Source organism: Centropristis striata, chromosome 2, assembly GCF_030273125.1.
Source record: "Centropristis striata isolate RG_2023a ecotype Rhode Island chromosome 2, C.striata_1.0, whole genome shotgun sequence".
Lineage (NCBI taxonomy): Eukaryota > Metazoa > Chordata > Actinopteri > Perciformes > Serranidae > Centropristis > Centropristis striata.
This window is the reverse complement of record NC_081518.1, coordinates 2,750,457-2,778,389: the sequence shown is the minus strand read 5'-3', so window position 1 is coordinate 2,778,389 and position 27,933 is coordinate 2,750,457. Positions and strand designations below refer to the sequence as shown.

The following is a 27,933-nucleotide window of genomic DNA, read 5'->3' as shown; positions in this document are numbered from 1 at the left end:
AATGAGCACTTAGCCGCTCCACTAATATAATAAATAGATAATAAACAGTGACAGGAAGTGACGTATGGAGCCGTTGCTGATTGGACCAGACAGACGGAGCACTTCCGCCGCTCCAGGGCTACCAGCTAGCGCAGCTCTTACCCCTGGTTCCCCCCGTCCTGTGATCAGTAGAGCCGCTCTGTCTGACCCGATATCCTCCTCAGGTTACCGACTCGGTCCTCGAACTGGTACCTGGAGCCGGTACCTGGCGCCGACCCTGCCTGGAGACCCAGAGAGGTGAGGCTGAAACACTGGACCCAGAGAGAGTCTTTGTCTCCTGCAGACACTGGGACATGCTAACCGAGCTAGCCCAGCTCATGTTATGGTGCTGGGGGGATCGATAATCGATAATCACTGCGGTGTAACAATAGTAAACATAGCGGATGAGTTTAAGCATTTAATTTATTGAGCCCTGTTGCAGCACCAGAGCTATTGGAGAGCAGGAGGAACTGGAAACCATTAATGTGAGCTAGTTAGCATTAGCCACCTGGTAGTTCTTATAACATAAGACACAGCGCAGGTAAATGTGAGCTAACAATGCTAACAATACATTCAGTTTATGATAGCTTGTGGTTATCTGGTGACTAGTCTGGTTTTTATTCTAATTGATTACATTTTTAATTTATTAATGGTTTGATTGTGAACGGAACAACTGTCTCAAACGTTACACATAATTGCACCTCATCTATTCTGCCCTACAAAGCCTAACTGCAGTAACTACATTTTTGGTCAAAATTGAGTTATAACTGAAAATTAACTCCTTCATGTCTGTTTTATCTTGTGACAAAGTTTTAGATTTCAATTTTGCTGTATTTCAGACAAATAATTATATAAAAACCACAAAATCCAACTCAAAACCAAGCAGTAATTGCACTTACCACGGTCTGCTTTGGATAAATATATTAATTTAAACATAAAAATAATATAAATTATAAGTTTATTTGATAGGGAAATTATTATCTAGATAGTGCTGAAGTAAATAAGTGAGATAAAATGTATTAAGACTAAAATATAACATTTCTTTATAATAAGTATAAAATACACAAATCTTTGAATATAGTTGTTAAACACTTCTAAATACACTGATAACAAAATCAACTTGAAAATGTTTATTCACTGCAAACAAAATATAAAAGCCGAAAGAAGACAACAACATTGTATTTACTCCTCTCTGTTTATGCATTACTATTAGAACATTTTATAGCAATGCAGTAACTTCGTTTTTGGCGTCAAAGGTCAAATAAATCATTGTGGTTTTTGAGCATAAAAATGACATCATCAATACATGATGAACTACGAGTCATATCAATTATCTACATATAACCCATTTAGCTGGCCAGTTAAAACGCATTAATAAACTTTAAAGCAGTTTTTCTCAGTTTTACCTTTTGCATAGTTAATGCAGTTAGACTTTGTAGGACAGTGTAGTGTGTTATACAGATGTACATTTAAACAAATAGACATTTTTACACACAGTATATATAACCCTATACATTTACACACATACAGTATATATAACCCTATACATATAAAAACATACAGTACATATAACACCATACATATACACACATACAGTTTATACAACCAACATGGTCTCACAGGAATCCATGAAATATTCACGGATTCGCTTAACTCAAAATCTGTGGAATAGCCACGGAATCACTCAAATTTCCGTGACACTCACACGGATTTCGCTCCAATGGGTTTGCGTCCAAGTCACGTGACTTTCAAGCTTCCAGCCGTAAGAGCAGAAAACATGGTGACCAATTCTCTCATTTTTAGTGAAAAAAAAATCTATATTTTGACTTTGTTTCTGCATAAAAATGGATTTTGATTACATTTCTAGCGACAAATTCATGTTTTATTTTCTAAATATTCACTCGGTGAATCTACATAATCACTCGCTTGCTCGCTAGAAAAACGTTAAACTGAAACGTTTTGGTTTCTATGGACGCTGCTATCGCCTAGCATAGCTGTGGCCCCACATAGGACTCCCTTGCGATTTTGCTCCGTCTGACGAATCCAACCATCTCCCACTTCATGCGTTGCGTCTGACGTTGATTTGCTGATCAACACATTATCCCGTTGCAGCGGGAGAAACTAATGTTGGCAAAATGACGAGTTACGATCGGCTGTTTGTCCGGTTTTATTTTGAAATCTCCCTGATCCTCTGTGCATTTCATTTCCCGCCGCGGGCAGGAAAGCAAGGCATAGCAACCGTTGCTAGGTAAACAAATAAAGCTCCGTGTCAGAAGCATGTCCCCAGAGAATGTCAACTTAAAAAGAATAGCTTACTGATAGTTCTTTCGTCTCAATACTGATTATGAAGTTGTTATAAATGTAATAGCCTCCTGCAGAAATGTTTATATTGCTTAAGGTGGAAATAAAGTTCTTTGGCAAAGAGATGCATTCTGGGAAGTGATGTGTTTAAATGTAATGGCTACATATACCCGAGTTTCCTTCACTCGGAGAGTTATGCTGATTATTCTTAAATTTTTGAGCAAGGATATAAAATATTAAGACTGTACTTTTTCATTGATATTTTGGCGCAATTTTGTGCATCGCGTCACTGTGTGCGACGATCCCAGAAACCATTGCCTGATTGCGATTCCGAGGTAAGTACAACGGTCTAATAAGCAAGAGAAATGCATAAGCATTTACATGTCTAAAATTGAGTTTTGGCCAAAAAAATCATGTCTTGGTATTTGTTGATTTCAAACTCCACTGTAAGAGCTGTAAGAGCTGTTCTGTTTGTTGCATCTAAATAAAATGCAACATAGTTAGCCAGAGCCTCTGCTAGCTAGCTAGCTAGATTAGCTAATTAGCTCGGAACTCTGCTGTTGGTTTGTTGACATTGATTTGGACGTGTACTTTTGGCATCGCCAGCTATGTGGCACAATTTGCATATATGTGTAACACGCTTCCACCTCATTTCTGCTCCAGTAAAATGTTGTGTTCAGGTCTCAACATTAACTTTCTGAAGTGCTTGCCAATTGGGCAACCAGACATTTTGGATGTCACAGTAGCAGCTAGCTAAGCCAAATGATTCCATCCTGTATAGTTCATGCTACTACTTGAAGTTAAGCTTTTATAAGTCTGGCAAGGCTAAATTTATACAAGTACCCAGCGAGCCACAGACACTTGTTGCTTAATATATTATGATAGATAGATGGTGCAGATCAGCAGGGGCTTTTTGGGGGGGTTCACAGTTTTCACTAATAGATGATTTACAAGACACAAGTTCAACATTGACTGCTACGCAATAGTTGTAGTCTGATGTAGGCCTAGGACAGAACAAGCAATTAGTCAGTTCACAAGAAAATTAGATTCATGTGCTTCAATCATTCTTGTGTAGAATATAACATGAATGGTTATTGAGCAATTTGATGGTCAGGCGATTAGAGTCGAGGAGATTCTGTTCTTGTAGAACATGTAACTAGTAATCACATCATATCTATCATTTTTGCTAATGAATGTAGAGTATTCATTCAAAATATCATTCTAATTTTGGTTTTTGTCTTTGTTACAGATCATTTATGAGATAGCAAACCTTTCTTAAAAGCACTCTCAAAACAAAGGTACTTTTAAAAGCCATTCTCTCTATATATCTCTCTCTCCCTTACTACTTCTCTCTCTTTCTCTCTAACTGCTTCTCTCTCTCTCTTCCTTACTACTTCTTTCTTTCTCTCTCTCTCTCTCTCTTACTGCTTCTCTCTCTCTGTCTGTCTGTCTGTCTCTCTCCCTCTCTCTCACACTCGCCCTTTCTTTCATTATCTCAAATAGTAAGTATTCCAAGATTTTTATTTTAACAAATTTGAAAGACACTAAATTGTTTCTTTATTATTGTTAACCTGAAGAGCATCGGATTCTGTTGAATATCAGCATTGGGGGAACACCTAATCATCAATCCATGTTTAATGTAGGAACAGCAAATCGCATAGTGTTCTACTAGATACCCTGAGTTGGTCCCAGATATCAGTCTTGAAATATATGAAATCTTGTTTATTACAGCTGAGTTGAAAGACTGAACATGTTGTTTAATGGTTCAATCTCTGTACACAACTAAGGAATTTGTATTTTTAAACAATAGCAATTCTATTTATGCTTTTCTTGTTGATTTTTTACAGCCTATCATGGGAGGGTTAAAAAAAGAATGCCCTGCATGTCATGCATCCATTTATAATGGGTTCAAACGATGCCCAATATGCAGGGCACCACAGCCACAGCTGCTTAGGAGGAAAAAAAAAATTGAAAACTTTAATGAAAAGAAAGAAACCTGGGTGGCCAACACCAAAAGGAACCAGCTGACCTCCCATCTAATGGATGATGCTTTTATTCTGGTAAGTCATTTCTGCTACATTCACTCCGCACAAATCTAGCTCGTAAAATTCATCATGCCGCAAATCCTCAAATTGTGGCGGGTCTTTTATTGAGGCTACTTAGGTTGTGCAAACCGCAGGCCTTTATTCAAGGCAGGCATTTATTTCTTATCAGGCTTCTGTTGAATCATTTTATATAAAAATGAATACTGAATGTAAGGTTGAGTTATCTCTTGTGTGTCTTGTTTGGTCCTCAGAAAAAAATATAAAATTAGTTATATATCGGACTAGAGATGGTCCGATCAGGTTTTTTGGGACCGATCACCGATCCGATTAGCGATCAGAACCGATCGATCACATGGGACGATATTAATATAATATTTTATATATTTTTATTTTCCCCCCATCAATTCATCCACTCATGCACAGGCCTATAGTCTTTCATTAATGTTAACCTTGTAATCATTTATTTACAAGATACTACTAGATTACCTAGATTGACCTTTATTTGTTGCATAGAGGTAACTTTAATATTCCTTCATAGCAGCAGTGGCACTGTGCCCGTGCCCGCGGCGTTTTTTTTTCTTCTTTTCGCTTGTCTGTTTCAGGAAATCATTGTGTTCTTTTGTGTGAAATGACTTCAAGTGCCTAATTAAATTTGTCGTGTTGAGACAGGTTGGGTTGTTTCCCCCTCGAGGCTCTAAACGCTTGCATTGATTGCAGCTAGCTTGTGTGATATGGGACTCACTCACTTTGATAAAGTTCAATATGGCAGACATGTTGTGGGTGTGTGTCGGACGGTGCATGCAGGCTGCGTGACCACAACACTACTCTTCTTCTTCGTTTTAAAGCGGCAGCGTTCCGGCGCACAACCGCCACCTTTGGATCCAGAATGTATATCACACCATAACAAACACTTGTAAAGCACATGTACGTATAATGCGATCGGATCAGTGATTTTAACCTTTGATCAGATTTTTCGATCGATCGTTTTTTTTTATCATATCGGGCCGATCCGATCAGTTGCCGATCGATCGCCGTCATCCCTATATCGAACAAAAACGTCTGCTAAGAAATTTGAACATAAACGAAAGCAAAAACATACGCAATATCCGCCAGGATCAACCTTTAAGAATTTGGTGTCAAAATGAGTATTGCCCAACAATGCTCCTGTAGTGACACGTTCATACATGAATCATGCACACATGCATAGACAATAGACAATAGACAAGCACACCAAACCCACCCACATATATTCACACCTTTCCCACATACACTCTCAAACTACCATAATTGCTGTATATACTAGTGCATTCCCGTAACGTCTGCTAGCCCGTAGCGTGTTGTAATTTATATGTATGTTGCTTTGGATAAAAGCGTCTGCTAAATCCATAAATGTAAACATATATCACTGGCACAATTTATCATTTTTTGTAAAGTAACAGGGTTTATTTTTTTCAGATTGAGAAGCTAAATGCTGTGGGCTGGAGACCCATCCTCCTTCTTGAATATCCGAAGAAAAACCCACAAATGATTCTCCCTCAGGGCCTGAGGTTAACTGAGGGGAGGAGTAAATGCCTCAGTAACATGAAGGAAATTTTCACTTTAATGGTTAAAGGTGTTTACACGTTTTCTGTACATTATAACGTCTCTATACAACCCCAGTTCTGAAAAAATGTGGGACACTGTGAAAATTAGATGACATCAAATAACAAAATGTGCAGAAAAGTACTATGAGAGATGTAGGATTACTTTACATCACTCCTACATTTCACATTTGACCTTATTGTACTTTGTGTATTGTTTGTGTTGCTTGTATTCTTTCAGGAAACAAAGAGCAGACAGATTCAAACAATTTGCCGGGTCAAGGAGAGGAGGCCATCTTACATTTAGGTGTGTTTAGCATACCTTTTTAGTTATCTTTCATATCGTGCATAGCTGCATATTGTATATATTCTCTGTGTACACCTTTTGCAGAGACTCTCCAAACAAGCCCTGCCACCACCACCGGGAACGGGGAAAAGCAAAAAGGTTATACCTAATGACCCCAAAGCTGATATTATGCCATCTTTCACATTATCTCCACTAAGTTTACGATACAATTTGTTATACATGTCTTCTCTCTGAAATTAACATTTGTGTACACCTTTTGCAGAGACTGTCCTTTCAGCCAGCCATAGCCCCACCAACAATGGTGCTGAGTTTTTACCTGAGACAGGTAACCACAGAAGTGGCAACGGTAGGACCATACTTCTGTGTGCTTAGTCTAGTTATTGCTGTTGTGCTATATTTCACATTCTTAGTAGAATATGCTTGAGCAGCCAGCCACCACACATCTATATTTGACCTGCTTTCATATTTTATATTCTCTGTGTACAACTTTTGCAGAGACTGTCCTTTCAGACAGCCATGGCCCCACCAATGATGGTCCTGAGTTTTTACCTGAGACAGGTAACCCCAAAAGTGGCAACGGTAGGACCATAGTTCTGTCTGTCTGCTTTCTGAAATTAACATTATTTATTTCAAACACACCCCTCTCTCTTTATGAAATTACAAGTTACAACAAATACATGTAGGGCTCTATTTTAATGGCGTTAAACGCAAGTATAAGAGCGCAACATGCAAATAGCTTTGTGGCCGGATCTATGGCGTTGTTGCTATTATACTGGTGGGCTTGAGCCCGACGCAAATCTAAAACGGGCTTGTTTGAAGTGGCTAGGTGTGTTTTGCAACATGCAATATACCAATGAGAGTGCCATCACCTTTAAGAGCCATGTGCTTTGGACTTGATAAGTTGATATTTTGACCGTGGGTTCAGTCTCCGCTGAGACAGCATGGCCATATGAATTTCAAACTTCAAATGAGTCTGTTATTGTCTACATTATCGAAGGGTATTTCACCAATATGAAGAGAGTAGGCTATTTGCGACCTGTAAAGCTGCGTCATGGCCCGTTGTCTTGTAGATGCGTTGTTTTAAAAGTACAACTTCTTACCACTGACAGTTGTCCTTTCCCAAAAACGTTAGCATTTACCCTAAAAGAGAGTTTGTTTTGAAATCCTGGGGTATGCTTTGCTCAATCTAATTTATTAGATAGATAGATATTTTATTGGGGGAAATCAATAGTGTAGCATAGCCTGCGTTACTACAGTGTTTGTTAATGCAGCACCCATGGAAAAAATTTTTTTCCACAAAAACAGTCAAAATAGCAACAACAACTCCGCTGTTGCATTTAGTGTAGACTAGCAATGGTAATTGCGTTAGGGAAGAAATTCAATTGCGGAGAATGTAAGATAGAGGCCTAATCTATACAATGTATGATGAATTATATGATATGCTTGTTATTTGTTTTCTGTATGTATGTTAACATTTTGATTAACATACTACTATTTGCTTATGTCAAACAGTTTCTAAAAAAGGAAGTGAAGAACAAGAAGTAAAGGACAACAGCCCTATTTACAAGCACCAGTACAGAGTAAGAGTACTAAAAAAGAGACAAAGGTTATTTCCATACACAAAACTGCAAATAAAACAATGGATGATGTAACAATACTTTTTGATCACTTTTTTTTAATTTATAATGGCACTGCGGAATAATTTAAATCAGTGATCAGTATCAGTGATCGCACCAGATATTGCGTTTGTTTATCTTTGTGTTTATGTTCAAAATCCCTAGCAGACACTTTTGCCCCACTGAACAAGACACAGGACACACCAGAGATAACTTCCCCTATATAATAATTTAAAGTATTCTCTGAAAAATATCCACGGCATGTTTTATTACTGTTGGAGATGCTACCAACCCCAGAATGTTTGCCTGCAGTTACTGTATGTTCCAGTTTATGAGGCTGTGTAAACTGACCAGGATGTTTTACAGCTCGTATAGGGAATGTAAAGTGAGTGCACCATGGGGAGATATTAACTGAACATCATAAAAAGTGTTGCATGTCTACAAAATGCTGAGTCACTGATGTAAAGTGTTAAAATTTGAGTGTTAAGTTGAGTGCAATGTTATCTTTTTAAGCAAGACACTCATTTCCTGTGTCTTTGTTTGCCTGGCACAGGGGGAGATGGAGTTGCCTTCCAAAATGTGGTGAGTTGGTTATCTTTTACACCAGATACTCACAATTATCCACAAAGGGAAATTACCTTGTTCCAGCAGCCATACATATAACTCGACACAATCACATACTGTTTGTTTATTTATTTATTTAAAAGTGACGGTGTACATTAAATAACATGTCCATTGCTTAGGACATGTAAATGTACCACATTTAGTTATTATAGTCTATACTTTAATTTAGTTTAGATCGCACCAGACAGGAAGTCCGACTCAGAATCGACATAATACACTTCCGCCCCCTTTCAAAATAAAACACAATACGCAGTTCATGCAGCCTAAAACTACTTCACATCAACATTATGTTATGACCGAGGCACCAGGGCCGGTATTTCAAAACTTGTAATCAGGACCAGGATAATCCGGATAACGAAATCCTCATTTTCTCAGTCATGGATCAAGGTGATCCTGCTGACTTTATCTGAATATTTCAAAACATTGGCAGAGTGGATCACCGTGACGTCCATGTGGGCGGATCTGGATTTCCAAATCTCGTCGTGCCGAAACATGGCGGACTACCTGACAAAAGGAGCAGGGAGCACCACTTTCACGTCAAAAGTGTAAGTTTTAAGTCGGTTTTAAGGCCATACGTACGCCAAACAACATATCATGCTAGCCAACTTCTTGAATTGTCACCTATTTAAAACCAGGCTGCAGCGATCGCTAATTGAGACGCGGCCGTGCTAACGGTAGCTAACTCCGCTTCATTGACTTGTGTGTTAAGCAGCTAGCGAGGTAGCTGCTTTGATTAATTTTAGTCTATGGTTTAATTTATAAAGGAACTAGTTGGATGAACATCATACCTGAACTATTTAAACTAACACCAGCCTGTTCAGAGTTTATTAGCGTTACGTCATTGGCAACACAGCAGACTTAAGAAAAAATCTGCCACATGTGTACAGAGCAGACTGCTGCAGTAGGAAACATAATGTTACACAGTACGAGTATTAACTATACTCTTCATTCAGAAGTGTCAGTAATGGTGGTGATGATGTCATGCTTTGTGTACATAAAGATATACTCATACACCTTCTCTTTCTTCTACTTTCAGAGTCACTCACAGACATGGACCTCTAAGCTATTAAGGACAACTGGGTCCCTGAGTGCTGGAAATCCTTGGAAACGCTTTAATTGTATTTGTACATTCAAGGTTTTCAAGTTATTGGATTCTGAATAAAGTGCTTGAAACTGCTTGGAATTGTAATTGCATTACTTTCATGCTATATAGCTTGGTCGGTGACACAATTAGAAACATTTTTTCATCATAATTCGTCTCTTTCAAATACAGCTCTTACAGTGGAGTTCGAAATCAACAAATTCGAGGACATGATTTTTTTGCCAAAACTCAATTTTAGACATGTAAATGCTTATGCGTTTCTCTTGCTTTTTAGACCGTTGTGCTTACCTCGGAATCGCGACCAGGCAATGGTTTCTGGTATCGTCACACAGTGACGCGTTGCACAAAATTGCGCCAAAATATCAATAGCAATGAAAAAGCACAGTCTTAATATTTTATATCCTTGCTCAAAAATTTAAGAATAATCAGCATAACTCTCCCAGAATGCATCTCTTTGCCAAAGAACTTTATTTCCACCTTAAGCAATATAAACATTTCTGCAGTAGGCTATTACATTTATAACAACTTCATAATTGGTATTGAGACGAAAGAGCTATCAGTAAGCTATTCTTTTTAAGTTGACATTCTCTGGGGACATGCTTCTGACACGGGGCTTTGTTTGTTTACCTAGCAACGGTTGCTATGCCTCGCTTTCCTGGCCGCGGCAGGAAATGAAATGTATTGATTATGTACATTCACTGAGTGAATATTTAGAAAATAAAAGATATATTTGTTGCTAGAAATGTAATCAAAATCCATTTTTATGCAGAAACGAAGTCAAAATATTTACTTTTTCACTAAAAATGAGAGAACTGTCCGCCATTTTTTCTGTTCTGACATCTTGACAATCTTGAAAGTCACGTGACTTGGACGCAAACCCATTGGAGCGAAATCCGTGTGACTTTCACGGAAATTTGAGTGATTCCATGGGCCCACCACAGATTTTGAGTTAAGCAAATCTGTGAATATTTCACGGATTCCTGTGAGACCATGTTGATACAACCCTATACATATACACACATACAGTACATATAACCCTATACATATACACACATACAGTGTATATATAACCCTATACATATACACACATACAGTGTATATATAACCCTATACATATACACACATACAGTATATATAACCCTATACATATACACACATGCAGTATATATAACCCTATACATATACACACATGCAGTATATATAACCCTATACATATACACACATACAGTATATATAACCCTATACATATACACACATACAGTATATATATATAAAACCTTTACATAAACATGCATCTGCCCTATATATATATATATAAATATATATATATCATCTCAAATTGTGACTTTACAGTTGGAAAATAACACATTTCCTGCTCATAAATGTATAAAGTAATTGGCATAAAAAAGCATTACTACAACTTTATTGAGTTTTTGGTGGAACTGATATTATTTTTTTGATTAAAAAATAAATTGCTTGTTTTGTTGTAGGTCCAATATGTCTGAACTTTTCATGGAGTGTGTGGAGGAGGAGCTGGAGCCGTGGCAGAAACAAGTTCCTGAAGTCAACCTGATAGACGACGAAGATGACGACGATGATGATGATGATGAACCTATCTTCGTTGGAGTGCTTTGTATGTCATATTGCACATTTTAATTATAATCATGTAACGTTTCTAGGCAATGCATTTGATTTGTGTTCATGCTCCACAATGAAAAATAACTGTTTCATTATAATATCACATATGTTTAGGCCTGTCACGATAACATATATTTTTATATTTATATTTTCCCAGAAACTATCACGATAAACGATAGTATTGTTGTATCGATATTGTTTTAGTTTTATAACCATATTGGAGCATAATAAGTTCATCCTTTTCCACAATAATGAATTTTTAAATCTCGAGAATATTAAACATTGGAATTGAAATGCGGAAAATAAATATTAAAATATTCTAGATAAATAAAACATAAATAAATAAACAACAACCAAAACAAATAAAATAGACTTTCAGGCTGTTAACAAAACATTGCAATGTGATAATCATTATGTGTTATATTATTTTTTTATTAGAATAACATATAAACAGCTAGAATGGCTGAAATATATTTTTCCTACTTCCTGTCAATCATTTGCAGCTTTACTTTAAGCACAAAAAGTCATGCATGTAAACAATATATTGAGTCCAGAAAAAAAACTATCATGTCCATTTTTTTATATCCACGATAAGTCGATGTAGTAAATATCGTGACAGGCCTACATATATGTAGTTCAGAATCACCATCTGCTATTTAATATTAGCTTTGTTTGATTGCTTATAATCAAAGTAATATTTTCATGGGTGTTTCTAAAACAAATATTTCATCTTTTTAGATTGCAGCATGTTATAGAATAGAATAGCCTTTATTGTCATTGTACATAGCACAACGAAATTAGAGTGCAACTCCCATAGAGCATAAAACAAATTGAGAACAACACAAAAACACTCATGGACAATAAGGTTTAGAGGTATAAAAGGTATAAAATATCACAACAAGAATAAATAATTGAATCGCAAAAAATACTGAATATAGAATAAATAGCATGTATGTAAAGGAGGCGAATGAGCATGAGTGGTAGCATGCAGAGGTAGTATTTTAGATAATATGAATATAAATATATTGCACTATAATATTATTACACTTATATGATAAAGAACAGGACGCAGCAGATACAGAAGACAGATGAAGGTTGTGTGTGCATCTAATTTTGTTGCACATAGTCAGTGGCGGTTCTACACAGGGGTCTTTTTTGTGTCTATTTTTGGTAATTTTGTGTCTGTTGTTGTGTCTTTTTTAGTTATTTTGTGTCTTTTTTTGTAATTTTGTGTCTTTTTTGTCATTTTTATGTCTTCTGTGGGGGTTTTTTTTGGTTATTCTGTCTTATCATTGTGTGTCTTTTTTGGTCATTTTGTGTCTTTTTCAAGACATTCAAAGATTTTGAATGCTTAAATATCATCTTTGCCATTTTGTCATACTAATGTGCCCCTCTGATTAAACACTGGCCCCTAAAATTGTTCTAGAACCGCCACTGCACATAGTCTCTGTTAAGAGTTTGTAAACTCTCATATAAAGACAAAACATCCAGTTAAAGTGTTTATTTTGGTTCTTTTTGGTTCTGACAGCGAACAACCAGAAGGAAGGTAAAGCGAAGCCGGCCCCTCCTCAGAGGGAGGAGAGCGTCCCTAAACCAGAAATAAAGCGTCCTGCTCCTCAACCCGCCATTGGCGCCTCGCCAATAATGCTGCCGCTGAGCGTGGCGGGAAACGCCGTGAACGCCGCTGCACCCGCTCTGACCACGGTGACACCACAGCCTGTCATCGTCAATAACCAGGTATTGGTGCTGTTATAAAATGATTTTTGGTGAAAAAACCCCCCAAAAAACCCATTAATGCTCATACTTGTCATGTCATGTTAATGACAGGCTTGTGTGACCCCTTCAAAATAAAGTGTCATTTATTTCTATTAAGTTACATAATTTACACACAGTGTTATTACTATAAAGCCAATAGCCATCCTTTGTTACATCCTTTTTGAGTTAAATGATCAATAAATGTCATATGTTACAAAAAAAAAGATTTTAGGTGAATAATGTGCGATAACAACAAACACCTGTTCAGTCTGGATTTCTTTCTCTTTTTTTTTTTTCCCAGGGCTTCATTGTCACTTCTCCACAATTAGCCAACAGCAGTGAGTTCATTGCCTCTCTGGGGAGCCAGTATCCTCCTGGGACTTCATTTACAATCGTACCAGGTAAACCTGAATATAATACACACTGAGGGGTAAATCTTTCCTTTTTCAGCAGGGATTTAGTTATGTAACAGAAAAACTTAGACATCAGCATATTTAATTAATCCCCAAGGGGAAATGTTGCTGTTACAGCAGCATAAGACACAGGAATATATAAAAAGATTATTATAATTAACATATGACATGAAATTAGGGGTGGCCGATATGGCCCTTATAGATTATCATAAATTTTTTAGGGTATTTTTGCAATAATGATATTCTTGAAGATATTACAAAAGACTGAAAAAAATATATAGAAAATATGATTTTTTTAGTCTGTATAAATAGATACAACTAAAAATAATACTCTTGACTCTTGAGTTTTAGCAAATAATAAAAAAATAACCATCTGGGGGCATGAATTCCCCCCCAATTTTGTACATTTTTAAGTAAAATGCAACTTCGTGCACTAAAAGATTATCACGATATTTCAGGGTATTTTTGCGTTAACGATATTCTTGACAATATTACAAAATACTGAAAAATATATAGAAAATATGATTTTTTTTTAGTCTGTATAAATAAACAAAAAAATGTTCAACAAAATATAAATAAATCATAAAATGTAGTGTAAAGTGCAAATCTCTTATAAAAGAGGCCGGCTTTTATTTACTAAAAATAGTTTTTACACCCGGTTACTAAATGAGGCCGGTCATTAATAGGGGCCCGGCTTTAAATTGAGGAAATACGGTATGTTGTCTATAATAGGGAGCAGTTTGAAACAATTCAGTGAGGAGACTTATTGCACATTTCTATTGCAGTGAGCAGGAATGAGTTCTTGTACCTGTAACAACTGAATGAGTCTGAACTGAATCAAATGGTCGTTTTAATCTCATAAATCCAGGTTTACCTGGTCTGTTCTGTCTTCCAGCTGGTCAGCAGCAGCTTTTTCAGCAGATTGCTTCAGGTGCCGTCATCCCTGGCGTGGTCCACCGGCCTCAGGTTCAGCAGATCAGCAACAACGTGGTGACGCTGACTAACGTACAGAGTCCCGCCGTGTATTCAGCTCAGTCCCGCCAGCTGCAGCTCAACAGGCCCAACACACAAACCCTCCAGACCTTTTCTCTGCCTGTAAAGGCCAACATCAATAACGGAGGTCATTTTCTTTTCCAGTTTGATCATTTAACTCAGGGATGGGCAACTTAAATGCTGCAGGGGGCCACAATGTTTCATGGATACTACCACAGGGCCACAAATAGGAGCGTGCACTTAACCAGATATGATGAAAATGCAATTTTAAATATGTTTACAGTGCAGTAGCTTAACATATTTCATGCTCAAATGCATGTACACTGCAAAAAAAGGTGTTTCTAAAAAACAGATAAAAACAGTAAATCTGAGGGAAATGATCTTGCTGCATGGACAGATAATTTACCTTGACAAGATTTCTTAAATTAAGATTATTAAATCTAGAAATAAGCATGTTGAACACTTAAAATAAGAAATTAACTCTTAAAACAAGATAAATTACCGAACACTTCTAAATCTAAAGTTTTTTTTATCTTGGTAAGAAACAAATAATTGTCAGTGCACTCTGTTCGGGCCAGTTCATTGCAGCTTTAATTTTAAACCTTTTTGTACATTTTTTGTCTTTTTTGGTCAATTTGTGACCAAAAGAAGATGTAAAGAGACACAAAAAGGCACAAAAAAGACATAAAATCACAAAAAAGACATACAAAGATAAAGATAAATCTAAAGTTTGTTTTATCTTAAGAACCAAATAATTTGCAGTGTATAACAGTATAATTAGGAATACAAAAGGTTTGAAGCACATAAAAAATAACCACTTACTGTGATTTCTTTTTTTTTTCAGTGCAAGAACATTAACAACATTAATTGCAAGAATTTGTGCATTTTTACACTGCACTTTTAAGATTTCATGCTCAAATGCATGTAGTTGTACTGAGGGCCACTTCAAGTGAGGCTGAGGGCCATATGCGGCCCCCGGGCCTCCAGTTGCCCATCCCTGATTTAACTTCATGTCACCATACGTGCAAAAAAAAGTATTTTCTTGTCTTTCCCACAGATCAAAGTTCGGTGAAACGAGGGTTACCACCACAGCCAATAGAGAGCGCAGCAAAAAGAGTCAAGCTAGATTCAGGTAAGTTTCTATTACTACAGTATTATAGTGATGCAGGTTTCTAATGTAATTACTGTAAGCAAACCTTAAACCCAAACTTAGTTCATTTGTGTTTGTATATTTGTAAGTTTTAACATCTGACTGGTTTTCTGTAGGGTTGACGAAAGTTGTACTCCCAGTGGAGAATGGGGTCTTAAAGAAGAAGTGCCCAAAGTGTCGAGAAGAATTCGTCACAACGGAGGCCCTGAAGTTTCATATAATGGTGAGTAAAAATCCTGTGGAATCATGTTCATGTCCAATGGAGATCAAAGCCTAAATGAGTGTGATTTTGTAAAAATCAATCCTGTAGTTTTAGAGGAATTTTACTGTTTTTTCCACATTCCCAGAGTCAAACACTAACAGTCGCCTTAAGATTGTCCTTTTTTATGCATTTGCAACAGAAATACAAGAGGTATTAGCAAATGAACAAGTAAAAATATAAAGCAATTACAATTAACAGTATAAACAAGTAGAAATATAAAAAGTATTAACAACTAAGACAAGGATAAATAAAAACTAGTGAACATTATATACAATGTAGACAGAGTCAGCAAATGAATCAGATCAACATAAAGTTGGAATAAGCTTGTAAACCATCTTTATTTCAGATCTGCTGTGCTGGTATGGAGAGCATCCCTCCACCGGTCCAGAACACGGCCAACAACAAACGCATCATGCTCGTCTCTGAGTTTTACTACGGCTGCTTCGAGGGAGACGGGAAAATGAGAGAGTCACACAAACCCAACACCACCTTCAAGTGCCAGAGCTGCTTAAAAGTCCTCAAGAACAACATCAGGTAGGAGCATTTATAGGACTTCTAACAGCTTGTAATGAATGAGTGAAAATGCTTCGTATTAGTTTAGTTTTTATTTGTTTTAGTGATAGTTTTAGTTTTAAGTGCCACTGCAAAAAAATGTGATTTGTAATATCATGGGCAAACTGAAGACGAGCGCACTTCAGATTACCATAATAACAGAACGGTTTACGCTAATTTTCATATTTCCAATGTTTTCTGAAAGCTGAGAAGTTTCTCTTTACAGCCAACATGGTGTCATTACGATAATTTCACTTGTGCTTCTCCCAAAAGCCAACAAAGCAGGAATACACACACTCAGCAGCAGAGAAATAGAAATACTGGATTATGTATGAAAAATGTTGACAAAGACGAAAACAAAGGACATTTTCACTATAATTTTTAGTTAGTTTTAGTTTGTTTTGTAAGCACACAATACAGTTTCAGTTAGTTATTGTTTTTTTAAAACTCTAGTTTTTATTTTTATTTCAGCTAACCGTTTATCGGGCGAATAACTATATTTGGTAACTTCGGTGAATATCAAAATAGGGTCCCCATGTCTCTCTGTTTGGTCGTAGAACCACATGGATTTCTTCCAGCTAATCAGCAAAATTTAGAATTTAAATTAAAGTACAAACCGGGGGGTTAGGGTTAGTTGGGGGTTAATATTTCGAGAAAAAAGTTGCAAATTTACTAGATTAAAGTGGCAAATCTACGAGAAAAAAAATCGCAGATTTAAGAGATTTAAAGTGGCAAATATGCGCAAAAAAAGTTGCAGATTTACGGGAAAAAAATTGGGTAATAAAGCAACTTTTTCCTTGCAGATTCACCACTTTAAATCTGCACATTTTTCTCGTAGATTTGCCACTTTAATCTCGTCAACTTTTTTCTCAAAATATTATTTTTTTTTACACATTCTGGCAGTATGTAATATCCTCCAATATTCTCTAGGGTTGAAATTTGGAATTTGCAAGTAGGTTTAGGTTAAGGTTTACTTTTATTTGCACAGTTAGAATTACATAAAATGACAAAGATAACAAATAAAGTGAAGTGCAGAGAGAGGAAGAAACCCCAGATGGGTTTATTTAAAGCCTCCACCTAAAATTTCATAGTTATTAGAAAGTAATAAACTGACAATAGAAAAAACAGTTATAATGACAATAACAAAAACAATTAAAAACAAAAATGAACATGTTAAAAAAGTGTATTTGTGTGTGAATTAGAATTTTTAAAACAGCAGTTAAATGAGCTTTTAGACATCTTTTGAAACATTTTAGGGAGATGGAGTCCTTTGCCAGATGGGAAAAGGTATTCCATAATTTGGTCCCCCTAAATTGAACAATAAATTGACCTGAAGTATTTCAGTGAGTGTCCTATTAAGGGTTAAGGAAAATGTTTTTTCAATTCTAGTTTTCGTTATTTCGTTAGTTTTTAGTTAACGATAATAACCTTGGCAGGAAGCCCATGGTGCAGCACAAAAACGACATGCAGCCTGGGACTTAAAGGCCTTAGTGAAAAGCTTTCTGTCTGACGGTAGAGACGGCGTGGACGTCTTTCTCTCTGCAGTTTCCTCTCAGATGGATGACGGTATCGCACCGTTTTCCCTCGTGGGCCTAAAGATGAAAAATGACGGCTAGTAAGAACTGCTCCTTTGATTAAATAACTTTGCTTCGGAGCATTGCAAAAAAAGCTTCTGTAAGCTGCTTTTAATGGGGAAACACATTTGTACTGCAGCCGCACCCTCACAGTCGGGGTCAAAGGTCGCCCACAGAAACATTTCTATTAGGGGAGCTGAGGCAGCAAGAAAGTGTCGGCTGAAAAATGGGCCGTGCGTGGTCGGGGCGGCCGAGGACGAGCTGGCTGCAGCCGCCGAGCTCTACATCATTAGGCACAATAGAAATCTTTGTGTAATTGCTGATATTATAGCAGCCATTACACATGCTTAGAAAGAGAGAATACTTCATTTATCTTTAAAAACCTTTGGGACCCCGACCACAACCACTGCAGGCTCACAGGCCATGAATATTCATTCCTCCCCCACTACTTGACTTTGGTTTTGTTTTAATGCGTCCATTTTCTCCTTTTAAAAATGGAAATATGCCTCAAATTACTGCAAATCTCCTGCATGTGGAGATTATGAGCCCACAGTTATTGTTGTGATGAATATGTTGTATGTTTTGTTCTGGTGAATTAAGAGATTTTTCTGATTTTAGAACTGCAGTGTTTCTATTCCTTCTATTTCTATTATGTTTTTATTGCTCCTTTATCGCTACAGTAATTTTCTAAGTTAATTAGGCAATATTTTAGTCTATAAAATGTCAAATAAATGTTGACAAAATGCCCATTAGATTTTTTTTAATTTATTTTTTTTAAGAGAGCTCAGTGTGACATCTTTATATTGATTGTTTTGTCGGGTCCAAAACACAAAGTTGCTTTGTTTATTTAAATTATTCAAAACATTTGGAATAATAGTAATAATAATATGTAATTTAAATCTTTATATGGTTCCCTGTGAATAGCCTTTCTGCGCCAAAGAAACACTGAGGTTAACTGCTTTGTTTATTTTAGAGCTGCAAAAATAATCATTTATTAAATTAATCGTCAACTATTTTGATAATCTAATAATTGGTTTGAGCAGTTTTTTTTTAAAGACAATAAGTCCAAATTCTCTGATTTCAGCTTCTTCAATGTGAATATTTCTGGTTTCTTTGTTCCTTTATGACAATAAACTGAATATCTCTTTGGTTTGTGGACAAAACAAGAGATTTGAGGACGTCATCTTGTGGTTTGGGAAACACTGATTGATATTTTTCAACTTTTTATTAACCAAACAACTAATCGATTGATCGTTTAAATAATCGACAGATTAATCGATAATGAAAATAATCGTTAGTTGCAGCCCTAGTTTTTTTTTTTTTTTTAATCACCTGGGCGGTTTATTTTAGAGAGAAGGCCTGTGGGTCATTCAGGACCGGAGTGTACTGGTGGACAGGAGAGGCTGTTTACACAGAGCTGAGAGGAGAGGACAGGAGAGGCTATTTACACAGAGCTGAGGGGAGAGGACAGGAGAGGCTGTTTACACAGAGCTGAGAGGAGAGGACAGGAGAGGCTGTTTACACAGAGCTGAGAGGAGAGGACAGGAGATGCTGTTTACACAGAGCTGAGAGGAGAGGACAGGAGAGGCTGTTTACACAGAGCAGAGAGGAGAGGACAGGAGAGGCTGTTTACACAGAGCTGAGAGGAGAGGACAGGAGAGGCTGTTTACACAGAGCTGAGAGGAGAGGACAGGAGAGGCTGTTTACACAGAGCAGAGAGGAGAGGACAGGAGAGGTTGTCAAAATGCAAATTAATCAAAATGTATTGCATGTGGAAACTCAATCCCCCCCCCCCCCCCCCCTTTTTCATGACCTGGTAAAAACCTCCTGAATATCCTGAAACTGTGTCTTTAGTTATTGTTTGGTCCTCCAGCAGCAGAAAAAGACATTCCTGCTCTCTTGCAGGTTCATGAACCACATGAAGCACCACCTGGAGCTGGAGAAGCAGAACAGTGAGAGTTGGGAAAGCCACACCACCTGTCAGCATTGTTACCGGCAGTACATGACCCCGTTCCAGCTGCAGTGTCACATCGAGAGCGCCCACAGTCCCATCGAGTCCTCAAGTATGACACCGTTGGTTATTGGGCTCAGTCTGACGTGACATCATCAACACTCTGTGGTCATTTGTGACGTCATTTTCTTTCTTTTTCAGCCAATTGTAAGATTTGTGAGCTGGCGTTTGAATCAGAGCAAGTTCTCCTGGAACACATGAAGGACAACCACAAGCCTGGAGAGATGCCCTACGTCTGCCAGGTCTGTAACCAGTATAACCAGTATAACCAGTATAACCAGTATAACGCGGTGTTCAGACCAAGGTTATAATAGTTTTGGATTTTTCATTAGTTTTAGTTTTAATTTAGTCAATTTTTGTTTTCAAATTCAGTTAGTTTTAATGAGTTTTTAGAGTGAGTTTGCTTGTTTTATTTAGTTTTTATTTTTGGGAAAATGCTTAGTTTTAGTTTAGTTTTTATTAGTTTTAGTTTTTTGTAATGGGGTATTTGTTGGGTGCCAGATTCAATAAGGTCACAATAAATGTTTCCTTTATTTCCTTTGTCTGATCCATCTCAGCCCCAATAAGTTTATTAAGTCATAAAACCAGATAGATGAAATAGATTTCATATCAACCAAAAAAAAAGTTGACAAAGACGAAAACGAAGGACATTTTCACTATAATTTTAGTTATTTTGTAACAACAAAATACAGTTTCAGTTAGTTATTTTTTATTTTTTATTTTTATATATATTTTTTTAAACTGGTTTTTATTTCAGTTAACTTACCTATCCTGGTTTTCGTTATTTCGTTAGTTTTCTTTAACTTTTTTTCTTTAACAACTTTGCTGAGCTGTGTTTTGGTTTAATGATAAAATAATAAATATTTGCTGATGATTAAAATTGTGTTTCTCTGATCCTGCAGGTCTGCAACTACCGCTCGTCTTTCTTCTCAGACGTGGAGACACATTTCCGAAGTGTCCATGAAAACACTAAAGACCTGCTGTGTCCCTTCTGTCTCAAAGTCCTGAGAAGTAGCCACATGTACATGCAGCACTACATGAAACACCAGGTACCATTCTGAGCCACATGTTGTTTTCAGCTGTTTCCTCACTCTAAAAGTATGTTTGCTAGAGTTTGAACACACTTTTTAGTTTGTTCCGTTAGCTCCTAATCCAAGCTTGGATTGATTTGCTTGTCTGCCTTGCACCTTGCTGTAATACATAACAGGCTGACAATAAAACCTGTTTCTCTTCAGCTGCCCTGAAGGAGCAATAAATGCGGTTAGAGTTGGAACCAAACTAAATTAATTGCTGCCCTATTAATAGCAATGAAAGTAGTTTCTTTCATACTCGTTATATTCTTTCAGTGATTCCAAATGAAACATTTCAGCCATTAGCCTCCGGTCGCGCCACTTATTAATCATGTTTTTGTGTTTCTGCACTACAATGTTTTTTTTCTGTTTCAGAAAAAAGGGATCCATCGCTGTGGGAAATGCAGACTGAATTTTCTCACCTACAAGGAGAAAGTGGAGCACAAGACTCACGTCCACAAGACTTTCAGGAAACCTAAAGCTCTGGAAGGTCTCCCTCCAGGAACAAAGGTCTGATTCTGACTCAGCAACATCAATACAACATTTAGTTTAGACCAGGGGGCTCAAACTCGTGGCCCGCGGGCCAATTGTGGCCCTCGTGGCGATATTTTGTGGCCCCCACCTTGATATGAAAGTTTAATGTGAGTTTTATATGAATGGCACTTTACCGTGTTGTGTGTGGAAGGTCCCTTTAATTACTTTTTATGGTAATTTTGTTTCTTTTTGAAATAATTGTCTTTTTTTTTAGATTATTTCGTGTCTTTTTTTGGGTCATTTTATGTCTTTTTTAAAAATAATTTCATATCTTTTTTGATAATTGTGTGTCTTTTTAAAGTCATTTAGTGTTTTTTAGTCATTTTGTGTCTTTTTTTGGTCATTTTGATACTGCCTCCAGCGTTCCCCAGGTATTTTTTTGAGTTTGAGACCCCTGGTTTAGACCTTTTTAACTGTTCATTGAGAACGGTCAATATGTGTTTATGTATGTATGCCTTTTTTTGGTAATTTTTTGTCTTTTTTAAATAATTGTCTTTTAAAAAAAATAATTTTGGGTCTTTTTTTTGTCATTTTGGGTCTTTTTGGGTCATTTTGGGTCTTTTTAAAAAATAATTTTGTCTTTTTTGTGTTTTTTTTGTGTGTTTTTAAAGTAATTTAATGGTTTTTCAGTAATTGTGTCTTTTTTGTCCTTTTGTGTCTTTTTAGAGTAATTTAGTGTCTTTTTTGTAGTTTTGTGTCTTTTTGTGACATTTTGTTTCTTTTTTAAGTAATTTCGTTTTTTTCTGTAATTCTGTGTATTTTTTGGTCATTATGTGTCTTTTGTGTCATTTTGTGTCTTTTTTGGTCACTTTGTGTCTTTTTTTGGTCATTTTGTGTCTTTTTAAAGTAATTTATTGTTTTTCCGTCATTTTGTGTCTTTTTTTGCAATTTTGTGTCTTTTTTTGGTCATTTTGATACTGCCTCCAGCGGCCTCCATGTAATTTGAGTTTGAGACCCCTGCTTTAGACCTTTTTAACTGTTCATTGAGAACAGTCAATATGTATTTATGTATGTATAGCAAAACTAGGTAAAACTATGCTGAATGATGCTATAAAATACAAGTTTAATGAATTGCAATGCACCTTGTGTCTGTGTTTCCAGGTGACCATCCGAGCCTCCCTCTCAGGAAAGACGCCCGCGTTGCCCAGCCCCCCTGATCGGCAATTTATTGTCGGTCAAGGAACACTGAGCTTCAACCAGCAATCCAACTCCCCGGTATCCAAGTCCAGGTCCAACAGCTCTGGAGCAGGAAAGACCAATCAGAACAAGAAGCAGAACGGCCGAGCAGCCAAACACAACCTGGCGCTGAAGGATCTCAGGTTGGTGATCAGTAGTCAACAAAGGGTTAAATCCCTTTATTCAAAGTTCTGAAACTGATTTCAAATAGAACCTGAAGAGACTCGGCGTCAGTTGGTGCTGAGTGCTACAAGTTTGAAAATTTAAAAAGTCTGGGGATGTATATAGATGCATCTCAATAAAAGGGAATATGATGGAAAAGTCCATTCTTACTTACTTACTAACTTACTTACTAACTTACTAACTAACTTACTTACTTAATTACTTACTAACTTACTTACTTACTTACTAACTTACTTAATAACTTACTTACTTACTTACTTACTTACTAACTTACTTACTTACTAACTTACTTACTTAATAACTTACTTACTTACTTACTAACTTACTTACTAACTTACTTACTAACTTACTTACTTACTAACTTACTTACTTACTAACTTACTTACTAACTTACTTACTTACTAACTTACTTACTTACTTACTTACTAACTTACTTAATAACTTACTTACTTACTAACTTACTTACTAACTAACTTAATTACTTACTTACTAACTTACTTACTTACTTACTAACTTATTTACTTAATTACTTACTTACTTAATTACTTATTTACTTACTGACTGACTTACTCACTTACTTACTTACTTACTTACTTAATTACTTACTTAATTACTTATTTACTTACTTACTTACTTACTTACTTACTTACTTGTGCATCTCAATAAATTAGAATATGATGAAAAGTCCATTTCCAGTAGTTCAAGTCAAACAGTCACAACCAAGTATTGAGTCATATAGATGGACATAGTTTTCAGAGGCCATTATTTACATATCAAACATAATTAGAAGAAATTCAATAAATGAAGACATGAAATGTTTCATTCTGTGTGCAATGGATCTATATAATGTGTTATTTCACCTTTTTGAATGGAATTACTGACATAAATAAACTCTTCTATCATATTCTAATGTATTGAGCTGCACCTGTATATAAAATAAATGAGTTTAGCAGACCTCTGTAGCTTTCTATTCATGCTTTTATAATTGTATGAGTGAATTTGGCTCATGAACATGCATGTGTCCTGAACCACCACATGAACTAAATAATCCAGGATCCCCAGCAGGTCCGTCTCTGTGTCCCCTGAATCATCCAGGTCCCCCTCCCGCCCCGACCGCTACCACAGCCCCCCCCCTCCTGGCTGTTTGTGACAGCAGATTAATAGACGTTATTAACGCCGAGCCATACACAAAGTAGCTAATTGCATTTTCAATTAATTTTCCAGACAGTCCTCATTAGGCTGGCTAAAAATAATGTGTATCGCAGATAGATTGGGATTTCTTCCTTTTAAAAACAAATGAGTGTGATATTTGGCTAATTGGGCTCAGTAATCAAAAACAAAATGCTGGTTTTGGTCCGATGATAACAGCTTTTAAGCAGATGAGACGTAAGATAATATCATGGTGTAATGGAAGAGTTCAGACTCTCAGCAGCAATTTACATAAAGTCCTTTGTTGTGCTGTAACAGACAAACTCAGATTGTTTTCAAAAATTCTAATCATTTGTCCTTTTCAGTGTCTTAAATCTGACTTCTCCTATGAAAACAAACTGAGTATCTCTGTGTTTTTGTTCTCTCTCAGTGCCGAAGGAGGAAACTTCACCTGCATCGAGTGTAACTCAGAGGTCGACGACTTCTTCTCTCACTTCCCGATGGTTTCCAACTGCGGCGCCTGCAAATATCGGACAAGTTGCAAAGTCTCCATCGGGAATCACATGATAAGGTGAGCAACACTTTCCATTTAATTAGTATTTGTGCCACTTTGGTGTGTTTACCTGACACAGATTTCTTTGTCTTCTTTTGTTAGATTTCATAGCACCATAACCAAAAACAGATTTTTGAAAATGGATCACAAGAAAACTTCAACTGCGTTAAAGTAAGTACGCTTCTTAAAGTTTATTCTAGAGTTGTTCCGATACCGGTATCAGAAGTTGCTCCGATACTGCCGAAAATGCTGCATGGGTATCGTTGAGTACTGGAGTCCAGGCACCGATCTGATACCACGTCATTAATTAAATTACCGTAGTAATCTATTAACTGGTTCGCTCCGTTGAGCGTTCTTCTTCTTCTCTTAAAACAGTGGCGCTGTGCTGCAACCTGCAGATGTTTTAGAGGGACGAGGAGGAATTGATGACGTAACACAGACAACAGACACACACAAACATCGTCGGTAAAACCGAGGATTAATGTTCCGTTAGTTCGATTATTTACATTGCAGCACATAGAGAGTCCTGCGGCTAATGGTGCGTTCAAGGTCTACACGAATGTCAGAATTTTCCAACGTTGTTCTGAGCTACAAGTTCCAACTTTCAAGTTCCGACTTTCAGTGTAAATTGAACACGACATAAGGCTTTACGGTAAGAACGTGTTAGACCCGCCCTCAAAATAAAATCAAACACATGTAGCTTTTCAAAATAAGAGCACATGACCACCACAGAATTTACAAGAAGATTGTCAAAATAGGATGCCTTAAATAAAACATAGAAGAACCCTTATCCTCCTTTACAATAATTTTCTAAAATATGCGATGATTAATTAGGCATTTAAGGCAAAAATGTTCTCCAGGGGAGTATGCCCCTGGACCCCCAGATTTATTTATTTAAGTTGCTGTTGCACTAATTTAAAAATAGATGTAAAAAATAAATGGCTTGAATCTACTGTATTTATTCATGTTTTACAAAGGGTTTAACCTGAGCCAGGCCTTACCACAATGATAATCATATCACAGTCATGCAGCTGTAGGATGATATGTTTTTTATAACATACTGGTATCGGATCAGTACTCTGTATCGGCCGATACCCACAGCACAAGTATCAGAATCAGTATCGGGAAGGAAAAAACTGTATCAGAACATCTCTAGTTTATTCTGCAGTCAACATGAGATACAAAGTGTTTCCGTTTGAAATCTGCTGATTGTTTTGTTCCTCCAGATTCACTCTGGTGTGTCTGAACTGTGACCTGCTGGTGGACGCAGCAGGAGGAGACCTGATGACCAAACATCTCACTGATCGACCAAATCACGTATGCAAAGTCATCCAGGAGAAAGGTTCGTTCTGTTTCTTCTCACTCATGGCTCCTTGTTGCTGTTACATGTTTCTTGAACAGGTTGTCTCTTGTTTTCTAACCCAACAGATACCAAAGCCAAAGACCGAGTGTGAGTAAAACTACTTCCCTCATCACATCTCATCTGTCTCAACACAAATTATATTTATTAACTCCAACTAGATTGAATTGCATGTTTTTTTTGCTATAAAGTAGATGAAGAAATGCTGAAATGACATAATGTGCACTACACACCCAGTATGTGTATTATCATTCAGAATATACTGTAGTATTGATCTTCTGAGCTGTAATCACAATGATGTGACCAAACAATAATTAATATGAAATATATTACATCTAGCAAACAGAAATCTTACACTTACATTGAAGTGTTTATGACATTACAGGCAGCAGTGGAGGAAGTATTCAGATCCTTTACTGCAGTAAAAGTACTAATACCACACTGTGAAATGACTCCACTACAGTAAAAGTTCTGCATTCAAAACTTACTAAAGTAAAAGTACAAAAGTATCAGCATCAAAATGTACTTGAAGTATCAAAAGTAAAAGTACTCGTTATGCAGAATGAACCCCTTGTTTTATATATTCCAGATATATTATAACATTATTTGTATTGATGCATTTATGTAATCAGTATTTTAATTTTGTGAAGACAGGACTCATTTTAATTACCTAATATATAACATTATAATATAACATTACTTTATAATATTAAGTCTAATATATGCACATCTTTGAATAGAGATAACAAAATCAATTTGAAAATGTTTATTAACTGAAAACTAAATGTAATATGATATATGTAATATATATGTTACTGCACTCTGTTTATCATTACTATTAGAACCTTTTACAGCAAGTTTTTGGGGTCAAAGGTCAAATAAATCGTCATGATTTTTGAGCATAAAAAATGACATCATCAATACATGTAGAAATAAGTGTCATATCACTGACCTACATAAAACCAATTTGTCTGGCCAGTTAAAATGCATAAAAAAACCTTTAAAGCAGTTTTTCTCAGTTTTACCCTATGTCTAGTTACTACATTTAGACTCTGTAGGGCAGTAAATTCTTCCTGTAAACCTGAAGGATGTGTTTTATCCTGCAGGGCTCTAATTCTGGGACAGCCAGCAAAAGTCTTGTACGTGTTGACATCGACGCCTCAAAGACCAAAGGAAATGGACCTGAAACCAGTAGAAAGTGTTCCTCTGGCTGCTGTGGACCAGCCACAACCAGAACCAGAACCAGAAGCGTTGTTAGCAGCAGCTGGTCAGGAACAGGCTCCCACAGGAACAAGGGACGGTTTCTCTGAAGGACTCGTGGAGCCGCCGCCCACTTTATCGTCGTCCTGTCCACCAGACGGGGTTCTAGATGTGAGTGAGGAGCCGGCGGAGGAGTCAGAGAGCAGAGAGACGCTGCCTCAGCAGGAGAAGGAGCAAGAACCAGCCAAACCTGAATAAAGAACAAATGAACTCAACTCTGAGTTATGTATTTAGATAATAACTGCTTCATCAGAAGCTCTCCACCTATTTCTAACAGCATTCTCCCCTTTCATTATCTATTTTGCAAAAGGCACCATCAGTGCATCCTGCAACACGTCTGTGATTGGGTTAAAGAATTACAACCAAGCTGGAGCATTTTTTATTTTTTTTAAATTATCCCTAAAAGATAATTAGGATGCCGTCAGCTCGGTCTTCCTTATGGGCTGAAATATGTGCCTCCAGAAACTGAATTTGAATTATTTGTATTTGAATTTGAATTGCTTAACTTGAATAATTGCATAAAAAAACTGAATTTGAGTCACATAATTTGAATTAGCATATTTCAATTTGAATCATTGCATTGAAAAACTGAATCTAAATTGTAATTTGTAGTTAATTTTATTAGTTTTGAACTGAACATTAAGTTCTCACAATTCAAATTCAATTTTCTGCAACGAACATCTTGATAGTTGAGGCAGAGCAATCGA

At 36.7% G+C, this 27,933-nt stretch overlaps 1 protein-coding gene across 2 annotated transcripts; it reads left to right on the top strand.

The window, feature by feature from the left end:
- Positions 1 to 130: 130 nt before the first annotated feature.
- Positions 131 to 27,666, top strand: znf280d (zinc finger protein 280D). 2 transcript variants are annotated; one of them, XM_059359065.1, is made up of 18 exons: positions 131 to 276; positions 11,084 to 11,226; positions 12,760 to 12,968; positions 13,288 to 13,387; positions 14,268 to 14,519; positions 15,450 to 15,524; positions 15,659 to 15,765; positions 16,151 to 16,338; positions 19,836 to 19,993; positions 20,083 to 20,183; positions 20,844 to 20,990; positions 21,387 to 21,521; positions 22,647 to 22,864; positions 24,484 to 24,624; positions 24,709 to 24,777; positions 25,833 to 25,948; positions 26,035 to 26,056; positions 27,073 to 27,666. In XM_059359065.1, the coding sequence occupies exons 2-18, from the start codon at positions 11,091 to 11,093 to the stop codon at positions 27,422 to 27,424; spliced, it is 2,526 nt and encodes an 841-aa protein (XP_059215048.1). In that variant the 5' UTR covers positions 131 to 276; positions 11,084 to 11,090; the 3' UTR covers positions 27,425 to 27,666. The 2 variants fall into 2 exon arrangements, with proteins under 2 accessions (XP_059215048.1, XP_059215039.1); XM_059359056.1 differs by having other exon boundaries at positions 147 to 276; positions 14,295 to 14,519.
- The last annotated feature ends 267 nt before the right edge of the window (positions 27,667 to 27,933 follow it).